General features: G+C 31.5%; 1 protein-coding gene across 2 annotated transcripts in view; it reads left to right on the top strand.

Moving 5' to 3' along the window:
- The window catches only part of LOC130899449 (protein Wnt-6), a 66,853-nt gene that overhangs the window by 20,977 nt on the left and 20,117 nt on the right, over window positions 1–25,759 (top strand). Inside the window, exon 1 of one of the 2 annotated variants that reach the window (XM_057809387.1) lies at window positions 15,686–15,943. The exons of the other annotated variant lie outside the window; for it this stretch is intronic. Within the exon in view, the coding sequence (XP_057665370.1) occupies window positions 15,870–15,943 (74 nt within the window). The 5' untranslated portion in view covers window positions 15,686–15,869. Of the gene's footprint in view, window positions 1–15,685; window positions 15,944–25,759 lie in introns of those variants that run through there. 2 annotated transcript variants of the gene reach the window in all.

Below are 25,759 nucleotides of genomic sequence, written 5' to 3' on the forward strand. Positions count from 1 at the left end.
AAGTTGGTAAAGAAATGGCTTGATTTAATATTATCATTATGAATGTTTGTCTACAATTTTTTTAAGGTTCAGTGATTTATTCTTAATTACGAGGATCAAAAATGAAAAGTAAAAATTTGCAATAATTAAACTATAGTACTAAGTACATTGAGGGTAACCTATGTGTAATGCGCTCGACCTCGGGCTACGAAGTATTATTGTAAAAATTACAAGTATAGTACGTTCGTGAAAGAATATAATATATAATATTTTGTCGATTTATCTCATTGTTTAACAGAAACGTAGAAAACGAAAACTACTGATATGTTTTTCGGGCTAATTTGGACGTATATAATTTTATCTGAATTAACATATTCCTATTTCCTCACTAAACCATTCTTCATAGGAAACATTTAAGAACTATCGAATATCATTTTTTGTATAGTACCAATATATTTCAAACTTATTCTACTTAAAAATCACGTCTCCGGAGGTCACTTTTATCTGTTCCATATTCTATTCAATAGAACTCAATTAAGTATAAATACGGATAAACTCAAGATGTATTTAATGTTCACTGAAAATGACAACACTCATATTTTGTAAGCCGATATATTTTTGTTCTTTTGTTGGTAGTATGTTACTGTTTCACTCGCCCATTCATGATGTATCTTTTTAAGGACCCTTCCTGTTTAATCCTCCTCTTACTATAAGAATACTGTGTTTAACTACTTATTTTCGTTACTTTTATTAACTGTATCTCTATGTAGCACCTATTCAGTTTCAAGAGAGGGTGTGGACAATATCCTGTTGGAATTTTTTTTTTGAAAGGCAGATGTTTTCTTTGGGTAAACACAATACTTTAGATAGTATCTTAAGTATTTAAATATGCTCCATGAAAAAGAAACTATTTCAGTTGATATGGTTACGTATATAACTTACTAAAATGGAAAATTTGTAAGAGTAAATGAAAGCGTTGTTGAATGAGTGCTATTTGAGTGGTTGATAGATACTTGAAACATACATCTTAGTCAAAAAATGGAATCAAATTTCAAATGGAGAAGAACGACTTGAACAACGACTTCAGGGCAAACCACTCCACCCTAGACGAAGTACACAGGATAACCGATGCCATAGAAAAATCACTAGAAAAGAAAAAAGTCCGCTCCTTTGTTTTCTAAGAAATGGCTAAGACATTTGACAAAGTTTGGCATGAAGGGCTCAAATATATACTAAACAAACTCTTCGCCTAACCAATATGCAAAACTGTTAGAGTCCTTTATAAAAAAAGGAGCCTTCAGAATAAAGCCAGAAGATACTTACTCAAACTTAATGGAAATCAACGCGACTGTACCACAAGGTAGGCCGGTCCTTTTCCTTTTATACACTAGTGACATCCCTCAATTAGAAAACCACACAATCGCCACGTTTGCCGACGAAATAGCTATTTTGATCGTAGGCGATTCCCATGAAAAAGCAGCAATCAACCTATTATTGGACCAAAAAATGGAGAATAAATTTAAACAAAAAAAAATCGATACATGTAAATTGCACAAATAAAAAGAAGCAATATGTACCAGTACGAAAAGACGATGAACAGGTATCACATGCTAATACAGCAAAATATCTGGGGCTAGACTAGTTGCGAACATATTCTGTAAACCTCACATAAAAAAGAAACGCGAAAAACTAGATATAAGATTCAAGAAAATCAATCAATCATTCAATTTATAATAAACTACTTGTATATGAACAAATCTTGAAACTGGTATGAACCTACGGAATTCAATTATGGGCATGTACCAGCGAAAGCAACACCCAAACAATCCGAAGATTTCAAAATAAAGTGCTAAAGAGCATCGTTTATGCAGCCTGGTTCTTTCGAAATACCGATCTTCATCGGGACCTGGAGAAGGAAACATTAAAGCAGGTATCCGCTAAATTCGCAAATAGTCACGAGCAACGGCTCTTGAAACATGTGAACAGCTCCTCGACAACACGAATCTAGAAAGAAGACTGAAGAGGGCAAAGCCTTTTGAGCTAGTTATCTAAGTGCTTGGCATAAAAGCTGAGCAAAATGCCGAATTTTACATATTAGTGTTAGTGTAGACAATAATAATTGGAAGAGCTTCTACTGAGTAAGACCATATTAGTTTACAGAGCATTAGTTCCACTCGCGTGAATTCGATATTGCATGAACATTTGGCTATTAAAAAGATTTGACAATCAATCAACTCTGAATGGTACACCAGGGAAACCAATCGCAGAACACGAATCATTCTCTACTACAACAATATGAGCCCCCACACACCAGTTTAACCAAAATCGTTTCTAACAGTCAAAACAACCAATTGATGGGTCATCCGCCGTACAGTCGTTGTTTGGCACCCAATAATATCTTCTTATTCCCGCAGATCAAAAAAATCACATATGGAATCGATAGTGATAGTGATAGTGTATTGATCTGATTGGAGAATATTTTGAAAAACAATAAAGCCAATTATAAATATTTGTTTTGTCTATCTCTCATACAGGTACCTGTGCAAAATTATGTATATTCTCAATAAACAACTTAAATCGTGCTGACATTTGATCTCATCAATATTATAAAAGGAATAAATGTCAATCGAACAAAAATAACTGAGAATGCAGAATATTGCTTAGTCTTAAATCACGGACACTTATATATGCCCGTTCAGTTGTCAGCAGTTTAAACTATTGCCCTAACTGAAAATGCCCTTTTTCGAATGGATAATTGCACTTCGATTGCACTGTCACATATGTTTCTCCTCAATGGGTGATTGTTTACAGGCTTTTCTAATATTTCTAATGCTGAAATATTGCGATAAGCACAATTCAATGCATTCTTTCGAAAACACGGTTACACTATTTTATTATATATCTAGATATGATTCAATAAATAATCTTATATCTACGTGGTCAAATAATAATTATTTAGTCTACAGACATCTATAGACTCGATTGACCTAATTTTAGTCATTCAGTATTCGGCTGAATGCAACTCAGGATCTAATAATTTATACTGCATACTGCTATAGTATAACAAACTAAAAATGAAATTAGTCAAATATATTATAAATCCATAAAAAAATTCATTTTTTAACGTTAGTGATGGAGGGATCTAAATTATTCATAATATTCTCAATTTATTCAGAATATTTATTGTGCTTTGCTGCACATTCAACGATTACAAGTAGTACAAGGATTGACGTAATTATTTGAATGTTCTGTTTCAATAACAGTATCAATTTAATTTCACCTTACGGTTTTCCTCTTTTAGACCCCGTTCTTCCATGTTAATAGAACGAAGTTTTGAATGTTATACCCTGACGCATCAGGTAACTTATTGTCCGTGGCTAAACAAGTTTTATAATGTGAAACTTGCAATCTATTGCTGCATTCGTAGAACTGCTGCTGCTACGAGCCTTTAAATTGTTGTGATTTGTCTTTGTTTATGTAATTTGATTGAACTAATTCTGCTTCAATCGGATTATTAAATCCAATTCCTTTTTCACGTGATCATTTTCCATTTCAGATTTTTTACTGATTAAAAGAAAATACTTGGACGGCTATAATTGAAAGCTTCACCTATAACAATAGTGGAGTGATATTTCACACATCGCAGGACGGACAATTAGTAGGCGTTTGTGTTTTTTATATTGAATCGGACATTGAACTTGCGAGCTAGCAACAAATAGAAATCAAATGCCAATAGGTATAGTAAGAAAAAATATACATGACATCCAAATAATTATTGTTTACATTCACATTATCATTTTCATGACTTGGGGAATAATACTTTTTGTAGCTTCTTGTGAAGAAACATATGTACTAATTGGTAAAATTGTAGTTTGGAAGAGACTATACCAATGACAGATGTAGCTGCCCTCAAATGTTCTTCGACGTTTCCAAAAACTTTCGTCTTCATTGAATTTTCATTGATTTCATCGGTTTCCAGGCTGGAGTGATATATTGATGCTAGACAAGGAAAATATGTTTTATCAAGCACTACTTCACGTCTTTACCGAGGTCTTTGGTATACTTTCAATAAAATTCTTATTATGCGGGGTCTAGCTATTAAATAACGAGACTGAGCGCCTAGAGGGCGCTCTAGACGGATGGGGTGAAAAACGAGTGGTGCAGTGGGTATCTGGATATCTTGTCTATACACGTCCCAAAACACGTTTCCGTCACTATTATAGTACTTGTGCAGTAGCGGTTTGGAACGAACGTGTTTTTTCTCGTGCCGAAAACTATCTGTGGCGAAAAACGAAAGCAAGAAAAAAACTCCGACTGAGTGCTATAAATTATTGCAAGAGCCCTATAGGAACAATTCTCTATCACGTACGCGTGTTTTCAAGTAAGTAAGCACTTTAGTGAGGGCACTGGAGATGACCAGTGCCCAGGTCGCCCTGTGACTGTTTCAACAGTCTGTGACAGTGACCAAAATCAACCAAATTTTGCGTGCAGGTCGTTGAATGAGCTGTCTGCTCAGATTTCCTTGAGAGGTTAGAAAGATAGGAAAGTAAAAAGTCTCGTTAGGAAATAGACAGACCTCGTATCAATTTTCAAAAATATCATGAAGATCTTGAATAGATTCAAAACTTCCAGTAACGTTAGCTTCTTGAGTAGAGTTGCATCTAGATCGGCTGAAAAAAGTAAAAGTCCAACACATAAGCTACAATTATCAGAAATATCGCTGAATAAGCTGAATCTAATTGAGCCATAATATTGGTTGACCCCAGTAACGCATATGCCATCCCATTATAAAGGTGGATTCTGGAGTTTTCTATCTTCTTATCCTCAAACTCAAATGCTCTAGATCGATGACCCTATTTCCGCATAAGCTTTATTGTCACCAAAAGCAGCGAAAACACTATAATACATTTTTTTGTTATAACCATAAATCAAACTAAACTAGCCGGCTTGGTATAAAATCGGACTTTGAACAAACTTCAGCATATCAAGTGAATGAAGTGATTTAATTCCTGGAAGAGCAGCTTATTTCCAATACTATCTAGTCAATAGACTTAAATTAATTGTATTAAATCTCATGATTCCCTTAGCCTAATTAAAAAAAAACATTTTTGACATGAAAATTTTGTGTCAATTTTCAGGTGGAGTTTCTACTCACACTAATTTTTTCTATAACAATAATCCTACCTAATATTTACAAAATCTCTTGGTATTTTTAAGTAGAAAATAGCTTCCATACTGCACAAAATCACACCCACTCTATTATAGTATATTGTTAATTCAGCTCAAATTATCTTCGAGAACTAGAGAGTTCGTTGAGCTAAAATGAATGTAGTGAACAACTACAGAAAGAGCGCACAGAATACGTCAGTTTATTCCAGATACATATATAATAAAATTGCAATAACGTGAATCGCACGGTCGGTGGATTCATCAGCTGGTTGAATTAACTGAATTATGAGGCGACTGCGAATTATTGAAAATTTTATTTTGTATAAATAATTAGAAATGTATTAGTTTCGATTATTCTTTTCAAATTATATAATAATTATTTTTCTATTTCCTATTTTTTTTTGGAAGCTCTGATTATACATTAGCTGCCCCTGGCTGCTCTAATAAAGTTTTGTGGGTCAAAGATTGTGGAACATTGCATGGCTTAAAGCTATATCGAGCTAATAAGAATGGATTTTATTGATAAACCTTCGTCAATGGTCGGGAAGAGAATTTCAATCTGAATGTTTATATTGTAAAGATATGTGAATAGCATAAATCACATTTTAAAAGTGTTACAATATTCTTAGATAGAAGTTTCTATAATATCACTTTAATAATATTTTCTTAGTTTTTAAAAATTCTGAATTGTCTCCTCCTTAAAAAATGTTCTTTAATGATTCGACGGCACTGTATACAATCACTGAATAACCAGAGTTGTTCTCAACAGTTTCTTTTCGGTAGGCTTGGGAAAGAAACTATATACAACCCATTTTGAGAAGTTGCAATGGCTGCAAAAACCCAGAATCGTTCGACACTCAAATATTTTAAATGGCTATTAAGACCAATTTGTTTTGCTTTACACTAAATTGTAGTATATTTTAATTCTCGGGGTGGATAATTACGTGAATGTACATGTATATTTAGGTTACCGTTTTCGATTACGGTTCTTCATAAATAATTAAATAATTCGCATAAAATATGTGGAACTTGAGCTTGATTTATTTGGGTGTTAACAAAATCACTGTAATGTCTTATGAGATATCCGACTAACGAGAAAAAGTATTTCGTGTTGTCGTTGGAAAGTAGCTGTTTGATGAAGTGGAGAAACAAAAATAAGATAAAAGTTTATTCCTTGGATGAAACATGGTTTGACAGCCACGATAGTGTTTGTAAAGCGAGGACAAATGATAACCGTGGTCGATAAAAAATAATTTTTTGTAGTAACACAAGAATGAATAGCATATTGTAATAAAATGGACCTAAACAAAAACGAAAATATGAAAAAAATAATTGTAGCACGTGAAGTTTTGATTATAAATTTATAGAACCATATTCATTGGTAAAATATTTAAAAAATAATTTCACGTTTTTTAAATTGTAGATATTGACAATATTTATATCACTTTGACTATCATTTAGCTCTACTTTTTTCTCTTTTTAAAAACTAGCAGTAATCACCCATCATGGACGAATCCCATCGTCGGTGATACCGAATTTCCATTATTCTAATATCTTGGTGGAACCTTTCATCCTGCTCATCACTGACAGCTCTCAAATTTTCGCGAAAAAATGTCAGATGGGAATGGAGGAAATTAATTTTCAATGACATTCAAGTACCAAGGGATTTGTAGGCGTCTAGAAGTTCATCAACTAACTGTTGGTAGTTTGGATCCGTATTGTTGCCCAGAAATCCTCTCACTACACTAACAAATGCCTTTCATAGCCTAAGTTCCTGCTTGGTGAGCTTTTTCGCAAAATTTTCATCGTCCAGCAATTTTCTCATTTGTGGTCCAAAAAAAATACCTACCTTTAATTTGGCAGCACTCAACTGGGGAAAGACTTCTCTAAGGTATTTGAATCCATCACCCTCTTTATCCATAGCGTTTATAAAGTTTTTTATCATTCCAAGTTTAATATGGAGGGGAGAAAGAAGGGCATTTTTGGGATCTACAAGGATCTACAAGGGGTATAAGTTTAACACTTTGAGATTCTGGTTGAAACTCACTTCTTGCTTTCCAATTTTTTTTACATAGTGTTGATCTACTGCCCGACTGTTGCATAGAGAAAGAAAACAGCAGTGTTTCGTAAAACCTCCCTGAAGTTCCATTAAAATTGCAATCACATTCAGGTCCCCACATATCTGCCACTTATACTTGTTAATTTTGTCTAAAAGCAAGCGAATATTTTCATAAGTTTTTTTCATCTTCACAGAATGAGTAACTGTTATATAAACCATTTTTAAATTTCCATTGTGTAATAACACTGCTTTTAAACTGTATTTAGACGAGAAGTTTTGCAACTGCGGCGCGTTAGAATCGACATTTTCGTCTTTATAATCACTTTTTGCATTATTAACAGAGAACTACTTACTATAAAACTCAACAGAATACTAATTTTTTATGTCTAGTATTCTGAATAAAACAGTTCAGGTATTTTTTCGGTCATAAAATCTACCGATATTAACCGCCACTTTATAAAATTACCCACCTGCCAATTTAAACAGGACTAATTAAGCTATTGAAAAGTGGTACGTGTTAGGGCTTAATAAATATTTTTTCTATTATTGGACAGGTATTTTTGCCTGTGTTACGAAAATCTTGTCGGCCAGTGTAATGGGAAATATGAAACGAAAGCACCCGATTCCAAAGGTAAACATATATTCCGGTGGGGAACAAGGTTGGGTGAATGATGGATTATTATTAAATTCGATGCAAGTTAGAAGGTTGTAGAAACAAAAATAATCGACAAAGAATATAATGTAGACGAAATGGCCAAGAAGAATGGTCACACTGTCAGTAAGATTACCGCAGTACTACAGTGTTTTAAATGCAATCCAATATGGTATCAACTAAAAAGACAGACAAGAACTAATAACACTCCACTCAAAATTCCTCCTCCGTTGTGGAGCTGATGAAGGAAAAATGTTCAAACATCAGCACCGAGAATTGGGGAAATACCATAAATCAAGCAAAAAGAGTTAGAAACCAATATATGCAACATGTACCAGTACAATTTTAAATAGACTTGATTTAAACGATAGTGATTCTGAGGAAGATGAATGTGATGCTAGTAATTAAGGAAATTGTCATAACATCTGTCGCGCATTAAATATAAGGAAGAGAGATTAATTGATTATCTAAATAAGTGGAAAAAAGTGATGCTGCTATAGTTGAGAATTAATGGATGTTGCTAGTGATTTGGAATTTGTTGTAACCTCAATCGTTTTAAAAAGTTGTTTTTCGATTGGCGATTAAATCCGTTAACCTGGGATAGGGAACGTGATATGAAAGTATCGATAATGGAATTAAGTTGAGCTTTATCATAACTTCAAGAAATTATAAAGATAAGATTCCACTTATATATACAAGATGTAGGCATTTAGATGATGTAGGAAGAAATCTTAATAGGGCCAAATCACTCAAATTCTATGTTTGACGCCGTGAGGTATACGTTAATATAATTTGATATCTGCTGCTAACTTTTTTGTTTGAAATTGTCGAATTTTGTACTATATGGATGATAAAATACCATGATAAAAGTCAACTATAAATATGAGCAAAGGGGGCAGCTTTGACATTTTTAGACACCTTTTTCTACAAGGTTAGCAATGCAGTGCTTTGACTACAGCGAGAAGCTGCGAATGTAGGATTCTGAAGAATGAATTTGAAAGTTTGTTCACCAATATAAATGCTTGATGACTAGTAGTAGAAGTAGTGGTAGTACATTTACAAGTTAAGAACAACTACTATTCTCAAAAAGTCTTGACTTAAAGATAGTCCAATGTAACGAAACTTTATACACAAAAAAATGTTTGGAAGTAGCAGTGTTACGATGACCCGTAAGAAGAGGGATGCCAAAGGAGTACTGTTTTTAGGTGATCGAAAATAAAATTAAAATATTATACCAAATATCTGTTCAGAATAAGTGGTGTAGAATGTATTATATTTATTCAATTTTCTTGTTTCAACGATCGTAAACAATACTTATTACTTTAGTAATGAGTCTTTTGCACATTTTTGAGAAGATAATTGATCATTATATTATAATTAAGGATTTGATCTAAGCTATAGATAGATATTTTCGATACTAGATGGTACGCCTATGTCCAATGCGCAGATTCCTTCCCTTGACGTTGAGACAGTCGCATTTAGCTGTCACTCGTTGGTAAAAAAACCGAACGGAGGTATTTTATTTTGCTGCCAAGGTTAATTCAGGGCAAGAGACCATTTCCAAAGTAAAATAGTAGTGTATCTCGCGTACTATCTGAGACAGCAGAGGATTTAATAGTGGCATATAATTGACATTAAGAATGTACAGCCCAGTGGATTGTGGATTCCAGGATAAGGTCTGATTAAACGGCGATATACTTGGTTTTAAGTAAATGAACTGCACTTTCAACCACAATGGGAGATTAATTCTGTAACAGTAGTCCGAGAGGGCATGAGAAAATTTTCACACGATAATGCTCTGTATTCTAAAATAATTTTAAAATAAATAAATCGAATTATTTATAAATTTTTACTGAACTAAGTAATGATATGATTTAACTACACTCGAAAGAATTTAAAGAATTTAAGTTTACCTGTAAAACAGAATTTGATTACAAATAGATTCAAGTGGGAAATTTGAAAAAATGTATTGTTATTCAAGGGACAATGAACAAATTAGATTATCTTACTTTGGTATAATTAAACTTGTAAATTTCGCAAAAACTATTAGGTCAGCTGCTATCATCTTAATAATCAAAATGTTGTGTTATGTATAACACTTTATTCTAAGTTTTGAGTTTTAAGAAAAAGAGACAGAAGTGGTCTAGTGCGTATCTATAGGAAAATGGAAAACCATCCTTGGAGCAATTAACAATGCAAAAGCAATAATAATAATAAATCACTCATACACGTATCATACGAAGAAGATAACTGTGGCGACTACGCTATGTGACGTTGGATTTCAATATACTTAATATATATACACAGTTCTCCGAACAAACTCAGTAAATTTATCAAACTCTTTGTTTATTGTCTACCTCTCCACTACCCTCGACATTAAGGCTATCGCCCATATAACAAACGACATAATGTCATGTAACGGTGGAGAAATATTTGAGATCTCTTATATAAAATAATTACAAAATATATAGAACAGGCGATACAGAAAATAAAACTAGGGAAAGCACCAGGTATAGACCAAATAACGTTAGACGTAGTGAAAGCAACAGTCGTGATGAACGAAATATGAAGTACAGGAGATTGGTAAGTAGGAATAATTACACCAATATACGAGAAAGAGGACACAAGAAACTGCAAGAATTATAAACGAATCACATTACTAAGTACAGTTAGCAACATATATGCGACCTGGACAAACTAAGAGACGAAATAGACAAAATATAGAAGATTCATAACAAGGATAACAGGGGAGGAAAAATAGATGCAAACTTCATAATTAAACAATAGGTGAAACAGCAAGAATACGAAGAGTGACACATGTGGTTTATAGATGTTGAAGCATTCGATTGATTCTATAAGAAAATTATGGAACTTCCTGAAATACAAAGGAATATAAGAAAAACTACTAGAGAGAGAGTGATAGCGACCCAATGAACAGACAAAAAATTATGTCAGAGATTGGGATGCGGTATCAAATATGTCCGGAACAATAGGAGTGAAGTAAAAGGAACAAAGACATAAAAATCAAACAGTATAAAGTCAGAAAATCGAAAATGGCACATATTGAAATTACTACATACTATATGCAGATGATATAGTATAAATGAGAAGATGAGAAAGCTCTAAACTACAAATTGAAAATATACAATAACATTTGTAACGAAGTTGGAGAATTTTATTTACTTTATTAACGCTGCCGGTAGCAAGCCGAGCATACCACGATAAAAAACTGGCGTCTGAAACAGTCCGATACTTGAAACGTGGCATCAAACCGTCACGTAGCGACAAAAGAGCGTTACACATTCTGGATATAATGCATATCAGAAGAAACGAGTATAAGACTATCATAATAAGCCGAGAAGAGACCGGAATAATGTTTTTTACCTTTTCTATAGAATATTCCTCAATTCGCGATTAAAGGATTCCCACTGTAGTTTTGGGCTTGACCAGATTATCGGCAATCTCATTCTTGTCGAGTATCCTATATCCAATGATTGAAAACAACTTATTGAGTCGCAATCCACAATCAGTTTTGATTCGTTGATCATGTTTAACAGATTCATTAGAGCTCAAACATTAATATGAAAAGAAAAGTTGAGAAAATTTTTTATGTTGACTAGTGTTATTAGATAATACTGAATAGCATTATTTTTATCAAGTTCAATATCGTTTTCAAGAAAAATATGTGTATTGTTCCAATATTCGTTTAAATAAGGTTAAATTTTATTGTTCTCAAATGCTTCAATTTCACAAATCTGGTGAATATTCAGATAGTTCGGCAGTAGATTGGAACTGAAAAGCAAACTAGTGTTCTTTGTTACCATTGTGAATCCTCATTCAATTCAAAAATTATTTATTGGGTAGTTTCTTAACACATGATATTAACTTCATGTTTTGAGTTGAAATGTTCATGTGCACAAAATATTGAATAAAAAGAAAAACCGATTACCCATTCTTCAATGGAATATTCGCTACTCCCAACAACATTTAACATCTTAGATACTATTTTTATCTCATTTCATATATATTTTTTATTTTAGTGTGAAAATGTTATATGTACCTTTAGGTGTTCTGACATTGTTTTAAAAGTTACGGCTTCCGAAGGGTCCATGGACATCCATTGCACGTCTACACAAATCAGTCTACTGAAACCAATGGGGACATTGAAGTTCTGATAGATTATCAGGTTTAAACTGTATGTAAATTCCACAGACGTATTGATGTTTATGTCGCAATACGTCTTACGAATTTGTCAGAGCAGTTCACTGCGATGAATGCAGATCAGAATGTTCTTCTTCCTCGTTTATTAGTAACAATTGTACAGTGATTGACGGTAGTATTGTTGATTTTCGATTTACTCTTGTGTCAATGTTGCCATCCGATAGTGATAAAAAAAATAGTTGTTGACATTCAAAAACGAAAAGTATTCAATCCATACCAAATTTTGCCGACGTAATCATTAATCTATTTCAGACAGTGGATTGTTGATTTATAATAGGGCTGGTAGGGTCGATGGATATAGTTATATATAAGGTTAGTAATGGCGTTTTCTTTTTTAGTAAAACTAGTGATCAATTGAAGATACATTAAATGTATTTGAGTACAACTGAAAGCTTGGAGGCTTCATAGCATTCCTAGATGAAAATTCTACTGATTCAAAAGGTATTCAATTGACTTAATAGCGTTCCGGAAATCCCTACATGATTAACGGTGGTTCGAGCGCTCAGATTATATAGGAGGGTGCATCGAACGCACATTTGCAGGTATGCTGTATGCTTGAAATGTTTATTACCGTGAATAAAAGAAGAAAAATCATAAAATAAAACAGTTAACAACATAATAACACATTATAGTCATAGTCTCCTTACCTAACCTAATCTAAACTAACCATTCTTAAATTAAATTTTTCAATTATTTTGAACCTAATACCAAAAATGCACTCATTCTTAGAAAAAATAATTTCTTCTATCAATCTTTGTTCAATATTTTATATAATATTGATAATTGCTAATTTTGGAAAATCTTAGATGCTGCTAATGGTTTTTCGTTTTGTCTTAATGATAATAATTATTCAAAAGTTCGTATGTTTGCCCATCTGTAGGACTAACCAAATTTTCTTGTGTGTTCGTCGAACGATCTTTCGGATTCGACACAGGTAGTGTGCGCTAGATGCAAGAAATGTTTTCTAAATGTGCCTGTTCGCTCGATGCACGTGCGCTCTTCGCACCCCACCGGAGTTAGCACATAACAAGTTCAAAAGATATTTTTCATTCATTTTAAATATTTATGAAACATTATGGGTTGATAATTGAGGTTTTTGGGCTGTTAGAGTTTAGTAGATTTTTTTAATAAGGGCACTATTTTGTGATTTTGTGACAATGAAATTATGTTGTATATTATCAACTCCGAATCCTAAACAACCAATTCTCGTAACAGCCAACAAATAAATCCTCTTGCAGAAGGTATAAGGTCAGTTTCATCGCTGAGCATATTAAAATACATTACAATTTTGAATGAGGAGACAAACTAAATCTGACGAACGTTTTTTTTTCGTTTTCGTCTACCAGCTCGAGTTCATCCAGCAGCTCAAGTAGTAGCTCTGGAATTAATTTTAAATTAAAAATCTTATCGAATATTTAGACTTTGAGGATAAATTACCCGAAAATATCTCATTTACCCTATTGAAAATAATACCTAGTACATTAATCTATTAACATTATATATGAAAATTGGAAATGGAAAACAGAACCATAGAAAACTAACGTAGTAAAAATCCTCAAAAATTCAGGCATATTAGTCCCAAAATGAACAAAAGTACAAACTCAATTGAATAAATTTTTTTGATAAACTTGGGGGCATAGTTAATCATCAGCGACATTCCAATGAAAGTAAGCCCAAATATCGATATACAATTACAAGTAACTACCTGGATCTAAATAGGGCATAATATTTTCAAGAAAATAATTGACGCTTTCGAGCCTGAACGTTTTTAAGACGACTCTTGACTTGGATGATTTAAGACAACGTATCTATTTTATTGTATCTATAATTCAATTAGCCAACATCTAACAAAGCCACTTACAATTACCTGTCTGAAGCGCCTTGCGATAACCAAGTTATCGTCTTCAGAGCCTGAAGATAAACTTGAAATTTGACCTATCTCTTTATACTAGATTTTCCCACCAATGAACTACGTTCCCGGACAGAAAATTCCAATGGGAACAACCCTTTCGACACCAAATTTCATATTTATTCCTTAAATAATAAAATATAGAATAGGTTGTGAGTAATAGGTCCTTATTTAAACTATTCTCACATTTAACCATCGGAAACATATTTATTGTCACAATAATTACAGCTAATTTAATGGATACCATTTTTTTCCAAATCTCGTATTTTATCCTTAGGATTACCCAAAAATTGTTTATTGCTAGATCTATGAACCAATTTAAAACCCATTCTGCAAATGTTTTTTGTTTTTTAATTTGATTTTGGAAAAAGGTGATTTCCTAGAGATATTTCTTGATGGTTAATTAACCTATCTCGAATTCTTCTATCATAACCGTTATGTGTAGTCACATCCTCAATAAAAGCCCTTTCCTTATTGTATTTAACGATATTAAGTGGAATTTGACTCAAACAATGTACCGTACAATGGTAAAATGCTATGGAAAGAATCAGCCGGGAAGTACCTCCGCGTACCGGTGCTTTTCTTAAATACATCAAATTCTAGTCTATTATTATTATTAATAACTTAGGTATTTAAAATAGTTTTCACCATTATTTTCCATTTTAAAGGTAAACGTCTTAAATATACCGAAAACTTCATCAACATACCATAATTTTATTTAGTGGGAAAATTTATTATAACTAGGTAGATCAAGTGAAAAGGCTTTAGTTCCCCCTCAGTCTCTGAGGACGATAACTTGATTATCGAAACACCCGTCGGACAGTGTAATTGTGAGTGTTGGTGTAGTGCTAGTGTAAGCAGTCTGTTAGGTATGAATATCACCAATGACTCCAAAAATTTTCAGCCTTTTTCAAGATTAAATAAGGTAAAAAATGCTTATTGTCTAAAGAAAACCAAAGTTATTGGAACAAATAGATACAATACTTAACGAAATAGGCTTTAAAACATATCATACTGATGTATGCAATATTAATTTCTTGATATTCATAATAAATATCAGCAGTTTTTGAAACATTGAGTTTTTTTAATTTCCCGAAGTTTTCATTAAGGGGTGCAATATTGTCAACGACTCATTTTAAAATATAATCTGATCATTCAATTTGGTTCGTAATTTTTTTCGCCTAAATTTTTTACTTATGAATTGCATAATCTCTTTTTTGCAGATGTACAATTATAAATCCTTAAGAAAAATCATGGTAAAGTGGAATTTTGGAATGTCTTCCCACTACTACTTTTTTTATAGGAAACATTAATTTTTGCTGATATAAAATCATGAAAAAACACATTTTTCAAGATAAACTAAGTGACCTGTAACTTGGCAACCAAACAATATAATCTATTCATAATTTAAAATATATTATCACAACTATCAATTAACTTTCTAAAACATGATGAGCCGTTACTTATTTATTGTTCCCAGTTGTGAAATAAACTAAAAATAGCGAAGACGATATAATAATGAAAATAATTGGAAAAATATCGCTGACAAATTATGTGCGCGACACCGACCAGCGGTCGAGCCTTGGGCACCAATTTCAGGGAGTTTACAGTATCCTAGTTCAAAGGACCAAAAACCGCGTGTACTGTGTTGGTAAGGACCTTCGCGCATGCGGCGTCTCATCCACGGACACGCTTCTCAGCGTATATCGTGTTTTTCTCAGGTAAGAGATCCCGGTGTAGTTGTATCTCGTCTTGAAAACTCTCTCTCTCGAGAATATCATCCGATTGTCGACCACCACCGATTTTGCCGGCATAAGAATGTCCGTGATGGGGCTCACCTAAGTGTCCTAAGTGATTGTTGGTTGCATATCGCGGGAGATATGCACACTGTGATCTGCGTGCCTGCCTCCATCTACCTTTTGCTCATTATCACCCCTTATACGACTTCCTGGTGGTAAGTACCATTAACTTTACTACCACATCTTTAATACATACTATTCTTTATACGTAAAATGATTACCAAATATATTTTATCATTCCTGTATACGTCAGTTTAATAATTAGAATTGTTGGTTAAGTTTGTTAATAAATTCATCAAAATAAACAGGTTCTAGATAAATATGGCTAATTTTGGAAACATATCGAATAATTGGAATAAACTTTTGCTCTTTTTTGTTAATAATTGATTAAAAGCGAAAAAACATTATGAGAAAATATTTCAATATGCGATTAGAATTAATTGGATGACTAAAGTTTGTTATAGTCAGAAGTTTGTAATGAAATTATTTGAATATTTATTAGGTTTGAATACTAATAATTTTGGAAGTAAAGGTAAAAGTAAAAGTAGATTGAAAATGTTCAATCATTGATTAACAACAAAGTGAATATTAAACTCTTACTCAGTTCATTAGCACGCTTCTAAATAGTCTAAGCAACAAAAGAAACGGTAAAAAGTGTTTGTAAGGACACAATAATTTTTCTATAACTACAAGAATTGTTTTTAATTGTTCATATAAAGAATAATGATGAACCTATTGCACCATAATTATGTATTTATTCATTACAAAAGCTGATATTATTTAAATAGGAATTGTTGGAGAAAATATAGTTTTATTCCCTCTTTTCATAGAAGTACATTTAAAAAAGGTTAATTTTGAGTGAGATTTCTATATTTTCAGTTCTGGAAAATTATTGTCTAACTAGATGTTTGCTAAGAATTTTCTCAACAGTGTTTTGTAATTATTTTTCTCTGATTCATTTATAGCCAATTGATGGTTTTAGATAATAATATACATGCACTAGTCAGTCCTGTTTTTCTTTTCTACCACAAATAAAGCTTGTGCTTGTCATGTACGTTTGTAGAATATGGCGGCCTAGTGACCTGTTTACCTTTAAACCTAAAGTAGCACTTTGAAGTAATAGAACGTTCTCTTAAAAAAACTACCCTATGGAAGAATGAATTTAGTTCAAATATGAATTTTTTCATCAGTGTAAAATTTCAAAAGAATTTTATTTATGGTGAATAGAAATAGAAATAGAATAGAAAATCGACTGAAATATTAGTATGTAGTACAAAAATTTAAAAATAGTTTTTATCATTCCTAGTTTATCAGTCACTAAAAACTGAATAGCTGGTAAAATGAGTTACTGATGGAATACATGGGAAACATATAAATTATACAGAGTGCTTCAGGTGAAAATAAGAGCTGATAACTAATAAAAAATAGTTGTTGATATATAAGGGCGTATCTATCTCTCTATTTAGTTTTTTGTACAAAATAAAATATGATTATGTTATCTGAGAATTAATTATCCCTGATTCACGATCAAGTTTATTTCTTCCTAATATAGATATGACAACCATTTGATATTTAATGGTGTTTTAGAATTTTTATACTGATATTTACATAATCTTCACTCTCTTATTTCTATAATAATTATCCAAATGAAACTTAAGAGGCGAATTCATTTATGCTGAGAGGAATAGTGACAATTTGTACTTGTTCCGACTTGTGAATGTGCTACTATAATGGCCTTATCCTGTTTACATTTTCTCTCATGGATCTTTAGTTATATTCAAACAGAACCAGATTTCATTTTCATGAGTATGAGTATATGACCTTGAGACAAAAATCTCAATGGAAAATACAAGCAGGCTAATTAAGTGGAATAACAAAGTCATAGTCATTGTTTTTTTTTAAATGAAGGCATAGTGCGCGTTCATTGCAGTAATGACAACTATATAGTCAGAATTATTCAGGATGTACTGGTTACGTTTGTGAAAATGGACCAAAGGATTTGCAAATACTGGCTCCTTATATTGAGCAAAGGAAATCCATTTCAAAAGACATCTTCAGACCTTTCAGCCATGTTTATATTCATAGATTCGTGGTTTGGAGAAGTATATCGTTAGCTACCGAGAGTAATTTAAAGAATATTTAAAATTTTATGCGAACATTTCACTTTTCTAGAAATAATTCAGCTTATTTGTTGTTTATACTTGTTTTTTAAAGGATTTTTCATGTTCTGAATTCATTTTCACATATATATGAACCTGAAATCAATGATGCATAACTTTTTAGTACCGTAATGTTTGGATTTTTTCTTTGGAAGACGACCATAAGTTTTTCCAGACAATATTATACATTATATTGAATTTGTTTTTTATATTTTTATATCTTTTTATGATTGTTCGTGATTCTTTGTTTTTGATTATCGAATCGTTGTAAATACATCGAGTTTTATAAAATTCGTCGAATGTTTTGGAAGTTAATAGAAAATCCTGGCGTTTTATGGCGCCCCAATTCTCTGAACTACACTAAAAAAATGTCATATTTTGAATAAGAAGGTAACATAAAACTTTAATTAATCTCCTTCAAAGAACAGCCATTGGTTGAAGTGACAGTAACCTTTTTGAATAGGTTTCATCTATTATGTCCAAGATTACTCAATGACAAAATGTTTCCGTTTTAGTACATTTCTATTCTGAAGAACGAGAAGTCATATAGTATTAAATCTGGTAAGTAAGCCGTATGTAAATAGACAGGACAACTTAAAGTCTCTAAGTCTCTAACCACTTGTAAACAGTATTCTAATTTCGTGAGCTTTCTTGGAGAATTTTCCAAAATTTCATTTAAAAGTTATTCAAGATCATTTAAAAACATTCTCACTAAAGTGGGGTATAGTAGCAGAATGAGAAGACGTTTATCGCAGGTTTATTTCATCACATGAAGGTATGAAAAATAATACTCGAAATATACGGGTGATAGAGTTATTCATTCATCAACATAATATAGTTTTTGATTACACATCGTATAATTAGTTTCACTGACTCATCTATATCATTTATTTGATACACGAAAATTTTTTTTCGCTGAAATTAAACGGTGGCGTAATGAAATGTTAAATAGTCGCGCCCAATATGGCAGTCTCAATAAAATTGATACTATTAAATATATCCTGAAATATATAACATCCTGTATGTCTTTGAAGCAAATAGATATAATCTGAGTAATAAAGATAAAGCGAATAAAGTCTAATGTTGACATTTTAATAGTAGTAAAAAGTGTGTGTTTGAATTTCATCCAAAGTATGTGGTAGGAAATGTAGTTTACCTTAGGAGTAATAAATTATGTAAATATTGTTTATTGGTGCCTAAAATATTATTAGTGAATATTGAATTTGATAATAATAGATCAGATGCGCAAATTATTAGATATAAATATACCAGAAGGTAAGTTATCCGACAGATATTTCTTGTACAATATTTATCATTCAAGTTATTGGTTTTACTTATTGGAAAAATAATTATTATAAAGTCCTCTGCCGCTTCTGTATGTTTGCGATATGCTTCAAAACTTATTGAATATATTTGACGTATAAATTGCTTAAATTATGAGTATAATCGTTTGTCCTTTACAATGAAGTAATTGGAAAGCTATCTAAACGGATAAAGTATTAACTATTATGAACTTATCTTAAGCATTCAATGTATATACATACTTCATTCCGCATAATTCGAATAATTATCTTATAAATTATTACAAAAAATGGACATGAGTGAAAAATTAGTGCAGAGGGATCCATATTAGGACAAAGGAGTCGCTTCATATAACGTGTAACTTCTAAATAAAATGGACTCTTGTATTTGCACGTTCGGACAGAACTTAACAATGAAATGTATTGATTTCGACCTTACTATAGGCAAACTTTGAAGATATAATAAACAAAATATATAATAAATTTATGACAAATATGCTTTGAAGTCTTATTATGACATAATATGCCGATATTTTCCTAAGATAAATTACCTACGTTGTAAATATTTTTACACTAAAGATAATTCGTTTTGATTTCCAATTGTATAGAAAAAGGAATAAAATTCAATGAATATGCTTATATACAGATTGATTCATATTAATTTGTAATCGAATGCATTGTTGGGAAGGTAAAAGAGCCTTTGATTGGCCTCTAAGAACGAATTTCCTTGATGATATCTTGTTTCGATAAAAGAAAATTTGGAATACTTTCAATTTCTCATTCATCAACTTCAGATACTACTTAGATGCATAAAATCCAAATCTTAGAGAGATTGGTTCATGGTGTCTTATACTGATTATGATTAGCAACTTAGAGTTTAGCGATTCATTTGGGGATTAGAAAACCTGCTAAAGATATTGTTGAAATTTATGTTAACGCGAAACTCTTCATTTGCATGCACTGGGGTGGTGCAGCGTATTCAAAATCGTCAACATATGATTTACATTATTTTGGTATCTTCAAGACATCGATTTCTTGGAACCTGCGAAATTAAATTAAAATTCTCAAATTTCACAGAAAAACAAAAACATTTTTTTGATATAGCTACGGCTATACAAAAAAAAACAAAATTCAAATTACTGTACATGTGTATTTAATCGATATAAGACTTCAAAGCATATTTACTTGGTAAGCACGTTACAGAATATTCATGAATAGTACTAGAAATCATAGAAAATTGATTATTTGGTATTTATAAGTAAATGTAATAGAAAATATAAATAGAATTTGCACATTTTTGTATTTATAAAAGTAATAGTGAGAATTTCTAAATAAAAGTTTTTACTGATACTTTCAGTTTGAAATTGTAAGATTTATATTTATTTTGCTATAAACAAAAATACTTAGTTCATTTAATAGTGTTTAGAAAAATAAAATTGCAGCTAACTTTCTATATAAATTTCATGTGGAAGTATTTTAGGGGTACATAAATGTATAAGTAAACACTTGTAGCGTAATAATCTTTAATGAGCAATCAGTTTACATATCAGAAATAAAATGTGTATCTAAAGCATATTTTATTGGTACAATTTGCAAGAATATACTAATAAATTGAGCTTTGATTTATTTTCTTAGTGCTCTGTAAGCACTTTTGTAGATTAACACTCCCAGTAAAATGGTAAAATTTCAATTCAAATATAAAAATATTCACATCCATTGATTGAATAAACAAATTAAAACGTGGATAATTGGTTATTTATTCATGTTCTATTTCTGTTAATATGCTCACAATATAATAATCTATCTCTTTAGAAGCTCGATGCAACACTTATTCAGTATATAATAGATGAGAAAAAATTTATTTCCCCCATATGGAAAATTGTGTATCGGTAATTAGCGATTTGAATTTGTTTCATGCAACCCTGCCATTCGTGGACAGTCAAATAATCAAATTAACCACACAAACTTTTAGTCTACAGAATCATCCAGTGTTTGTTCCTCTCCACCCTTCTTAAGTTAATTATCTGTTAAACTGTCTACGTTACATCCTCTCACTAGTCAAGCAAACAAACAAAACCTCAATTTTTTATTCTTTACACTCCCTTGAATTCAGTGGTTTCAGCAGAAACTAATTCACATTATTCATGATTTAAACAATAATATTCCTAAAAATTATTTTTAATATATTTCTTTAAATTGAGTACCCTGTTTTCTATGTCACTTAGTTCCTTCTTTAAATGATCAGTTTTCAATTTAATCATACGTTTTTTGAGCTATGTAGTTAAAATCACGGCAAATTCTTTGGAGTGGTTTCTGTTAGACTAGGTGACCCAAAAATTACAATTCACAAATTTTCTGTTTCTAAGACATTTTCGTTCCGATATTTTACGCTTTTTGATTTGAAATATACGGTATTAAATTAAAGTGCTGAATACGTGAGTCATAACTCTGAAATTTCTGTTGCTTGATGTACATTTTGCTTTTGAATTCAGTGAAATTGCTACTCCACATGTTCTTTAAATCTTTCAATTGCATTTGAAAGCAAGTCCAAATTGTTCCAAATCTAAATCCATACAGACTCCTCGCCTCGGAGATTGGTTGTTATCCAATTCTGATAGATACATTGATAAGGGAATAGACAAATAAAATGTGATTAACATACATGCAATTTAATGATCCTGATATTTGATGAAGAGTGAACTGACAATTCAGACGGCGGTTGTTTGGCTGAAAGATAAACATGGTCACAGAATCTCAGCTTTAAGACACTACTTCAATTTATCGTCATAGACGTCTAGGGGACTAGATACGGCACGCTAAGAAGAAGAAGGGGTCGGCGATTATTAAAAAAAAACTATTGAGAAATTGCGTACTAGTTTCACATTTTCTTTTTTTTTATAAGGGTTTTGATTATAAATTATTCTTGCCTACATAAAAAACCGCAGGTTGTCGATTTCTGAGTTAGATAAATTAGATACTACCTTAATTGATCTGTGAAGGAAGGACATTACGATGCTTTTTTAAAAATGATACAATGAGTACTTCGTAATTGAGAGCGTCATAGATGATACAGATTTCCCTTACTTAATATTTTTTTCAGAGAGATGTTCAATTTTATAAATTTTCTGTGTTATTTGATACAGGAAAATCAAGTCAATGGGTTGACCGGATTTAGGAAGAAGGAACTCTTGAGAAAATACAAAAAAATTAAGAAATAACACGCTTTCAATGATGGAAAAGTAATAAGGAAACGACAGTAGTTTTTTATTGGGAACGTGGCAAGGAAACATCAAAGTGGACTAACTTCAATATATTTTTTTTTCGAGCTTTCGTATACTTATGTATTCATCGTCTTCTGGGAAATAATTAATTAAAATTGCCGGTGATTTTTGATATTAAAGCTTGTAAAAATTTTCAAATTTCAAATTCAAAATTCAATATTCAAATTGACGTTGATAGAAATATTTGTATCAAACTAACTCTAAGAGATATTCCAAATCAAGATGTAGCAAAAAATATATTTTTCCTCAAATTTTGATGTTTCTAGTATCGTACTAGTTTTTGAAATACATTAGTCGTTGATCAATGGAGAAGATTGAAACTCATAAAAATTATCGCGGTCTTTTCGCTTCTAACTTAACTAAAATAACAAATTAGTTTTCAGAAACTGAATAGAATTAACATGGACTTTATTATTAATATTTCATTAAAATCTAAAAATTCCGCCTCCTTTTGATTAACATTCTCAGACGGCTTTTATGACACAACCATATAAAGTTCTTAATAAACCTACACCTTTCTTTCTGAAAAATTAAAATATTTAGTGCTTTTCTGAGATGTTTACACAACTTATACAACACATAGGTGTAAATTAACAGCTATTAAACATACACTAGCTTTCAATTCGAGTTTATTTTTAAAATTAGAGAACTTAGACCAGTTTAGACATTCCTTTCATGTTGTACGTCCTCAGAACAGGTGTTAGAATATATCTGAATTGTCCAGCGAATACAATATTTATGAAGTTCAAAAACAATCGGGCTAACGCTCTGGGAGGTATAAATATTTTCATATACTTTTAGATGGAATATTTAGAAACGCATTTTTTAGGTATGTGAGATTGGAAAAGTAGATCACATAATTAATTGGTTTATTCAATGAAAAATAATTAATCTTATTCAATCAAATAGTGAGCAGTAGGTTTATAATTAAATTGATCGATTTTTCAGTTTCTAATGGCTGTAAGAATAATCATTCGACTCAAATAGATATATCAAATGAACGCTCACACAAGTCTTGAACTAAAGATGATAATATTTGCATTGCTGATTTGTTCGGTTGTACCATTCTGCAAATATTACGTTGTGTACGAGATACTCGTTAAGTATAACTAATTTGCTCTATAGTTCATTCGGTAACGAGTTTACGTACAAGTTTATAACGGTTGTTTCATGTGAAATTTAATGTGAACAATTGCACAATGAAATCCCGACTTTAACGAGATGATTCAGTTATAAGGGTTGTGTTTTCTAAGCATTTATCAGTATTATCTGAAAAATGATCATCAATAGATTGATAATACTAAATTATCCAGGTTCAATTTGAAAATAAGTTATTTCGCACAACTAGAAGACTTCTTGATTGTTATGGTACATATAAGAGATTGGATTCCATACCATATAATTTCTAAATAATGATAGAATATAGAATCTGAATATAGATTCAAATTATTGACTAGGTCGCAGAAATTTTGGCTGGGTCTATCCAAAGATCTTGACTTGCACCCGTATAAGATCTAACTGATGCAGAAATTCGAGATCATCTTATGAATCATTCGATTAAGTTTAGTAGTTAAGTCTATAGTTCTTTTTTGGCTTACGGGTTTGTGATTAAACAGAATTACTGCTTATAGAGTGAAACGAATCTACATCCCACCCTACAGACTTCATAATATATAATATAAATCAAAGGGATTTCTACATTTTTTCTACGTTGGTAGTTCCCGGTTTCTTTCTTCTTTGGGTACATCTACACTCAGAACATGATCCAATTCGAGACACTCTTGGAAATTAGTGTAGTAGCTGCTAATTTGTTCGTCTAAATAATATTTTCCAATTATTATCACAGGTAAACTATGCTTCGTCAGATATATTATCATTGATTTGTCGGTAAAACTCACCATGTGAGCCAATTTATGGTTTTTTCCCCCTTATGTTATCTATTGTTAGAAATTCATCCCATTTCCACCTAACTTGTTGTTATCAGAATTTCGATCGATAAAATTGATACTCGTTTTGGTTTAAATGATTTTTAGATGTACATACCGAATATAAATGTAATATAAATACCTAAAATTTTGATCAACATTCTATTTTGAAAATTAATAGAATTACAATTCTAAAAAGTATCGCCATTTTCACAGTTTGCTTTTTCTGGCTGAAAACATATATTAAAAGTCCAAATGGTTAAATATAGTAGAAAATGAGAATATTTGTTTCTATTCCATACTCTAAGTAGTGTCATAACTTCACGTAGAAGTAAACAGACAGGAGTTGTAATAACAAATAAACACGAGTTTAGTATTATAGTGTGTCTAATGCTTACATTCGAGTCTGTCAAACATCAACAGCACCAAATATTTTAGAAAATTTGTTCACAATTACCGAACGTTTTTTTTTTAATTTATTCTTGTCTGAATTATATACAAATTAAAATGCGTTGGCCGCACTTACTCATTTGTGATTATATTGAGGTCATTCTCACAATAAAATAGTTAGTTTTAATAAATAGTTATGCAAAGTATCAAAAACTTCAATACTTTCAACGATTCTAAATTTTTCTCTAGGAGAAAAATTTCAATAAAATACTCCTAAGGAACAGGAATTTTAATCTGTGTTTAATATCTTAAGACCGTTCTTCGTTCTAATCTGATTCATTTCCAGTATTAAATCGTTCATACCACTTTTAGAAAGTCTTCAGGTACCATCCACATAAGAAAAGAATCTATTGGACAATACCATATAATCAATTGTGATGTAATGTATAATCAATTTTATTTTGTGAATTACCTCAAAAACGCTTAGTGATGAATATGGTAAGTAAGACGGATGTGGACAGAATAAAAAGACTTTTTATTCTGTAAGGTTTTCACGGCCGTCACTCATTGACTGATTATAAGTGTCTGAAGATTCCAACCGCAGTAGTTGGCGAAACGTCAGCTATTTCAGACGAAGGCCTAACAGTCTAAGAAATATTCAAGGTAATTGCTTTCAGCGGCCAAAAACCGGCGAATCAAAAGCGATTTAATGGTGAGCTTTTATTGACTACTTTAAGGCCAAGTGAGTTACTAATTTTCTGTTAAAAACTCTGAATTATTTACTATACTTATAATTAAATTTCATTCAAACTGAAAAAGTCTGTTCACTCTTGGTAGGTTTTTATAAATTTTTTGAAGTCTAATGACGTCTCGACTAAGAAGTGATTCAAATTAAAATCGTTCTTGAATCATAGT

This window comes from Diorhabda carinulata, chromosome 11 (genome assembly GCF_026250575.1).
Source record: "Diorhabda carinulata isolate Delta chromosome 11, icDioCari1.1, whole genome shotgun sequence".
Lineage (NCBI taxonomy): Eukaryota > Metazoa > Arthropoda > Insecta > Coleoptera > Chrysomelidae > Diorhabda > Diorhabda carinulata.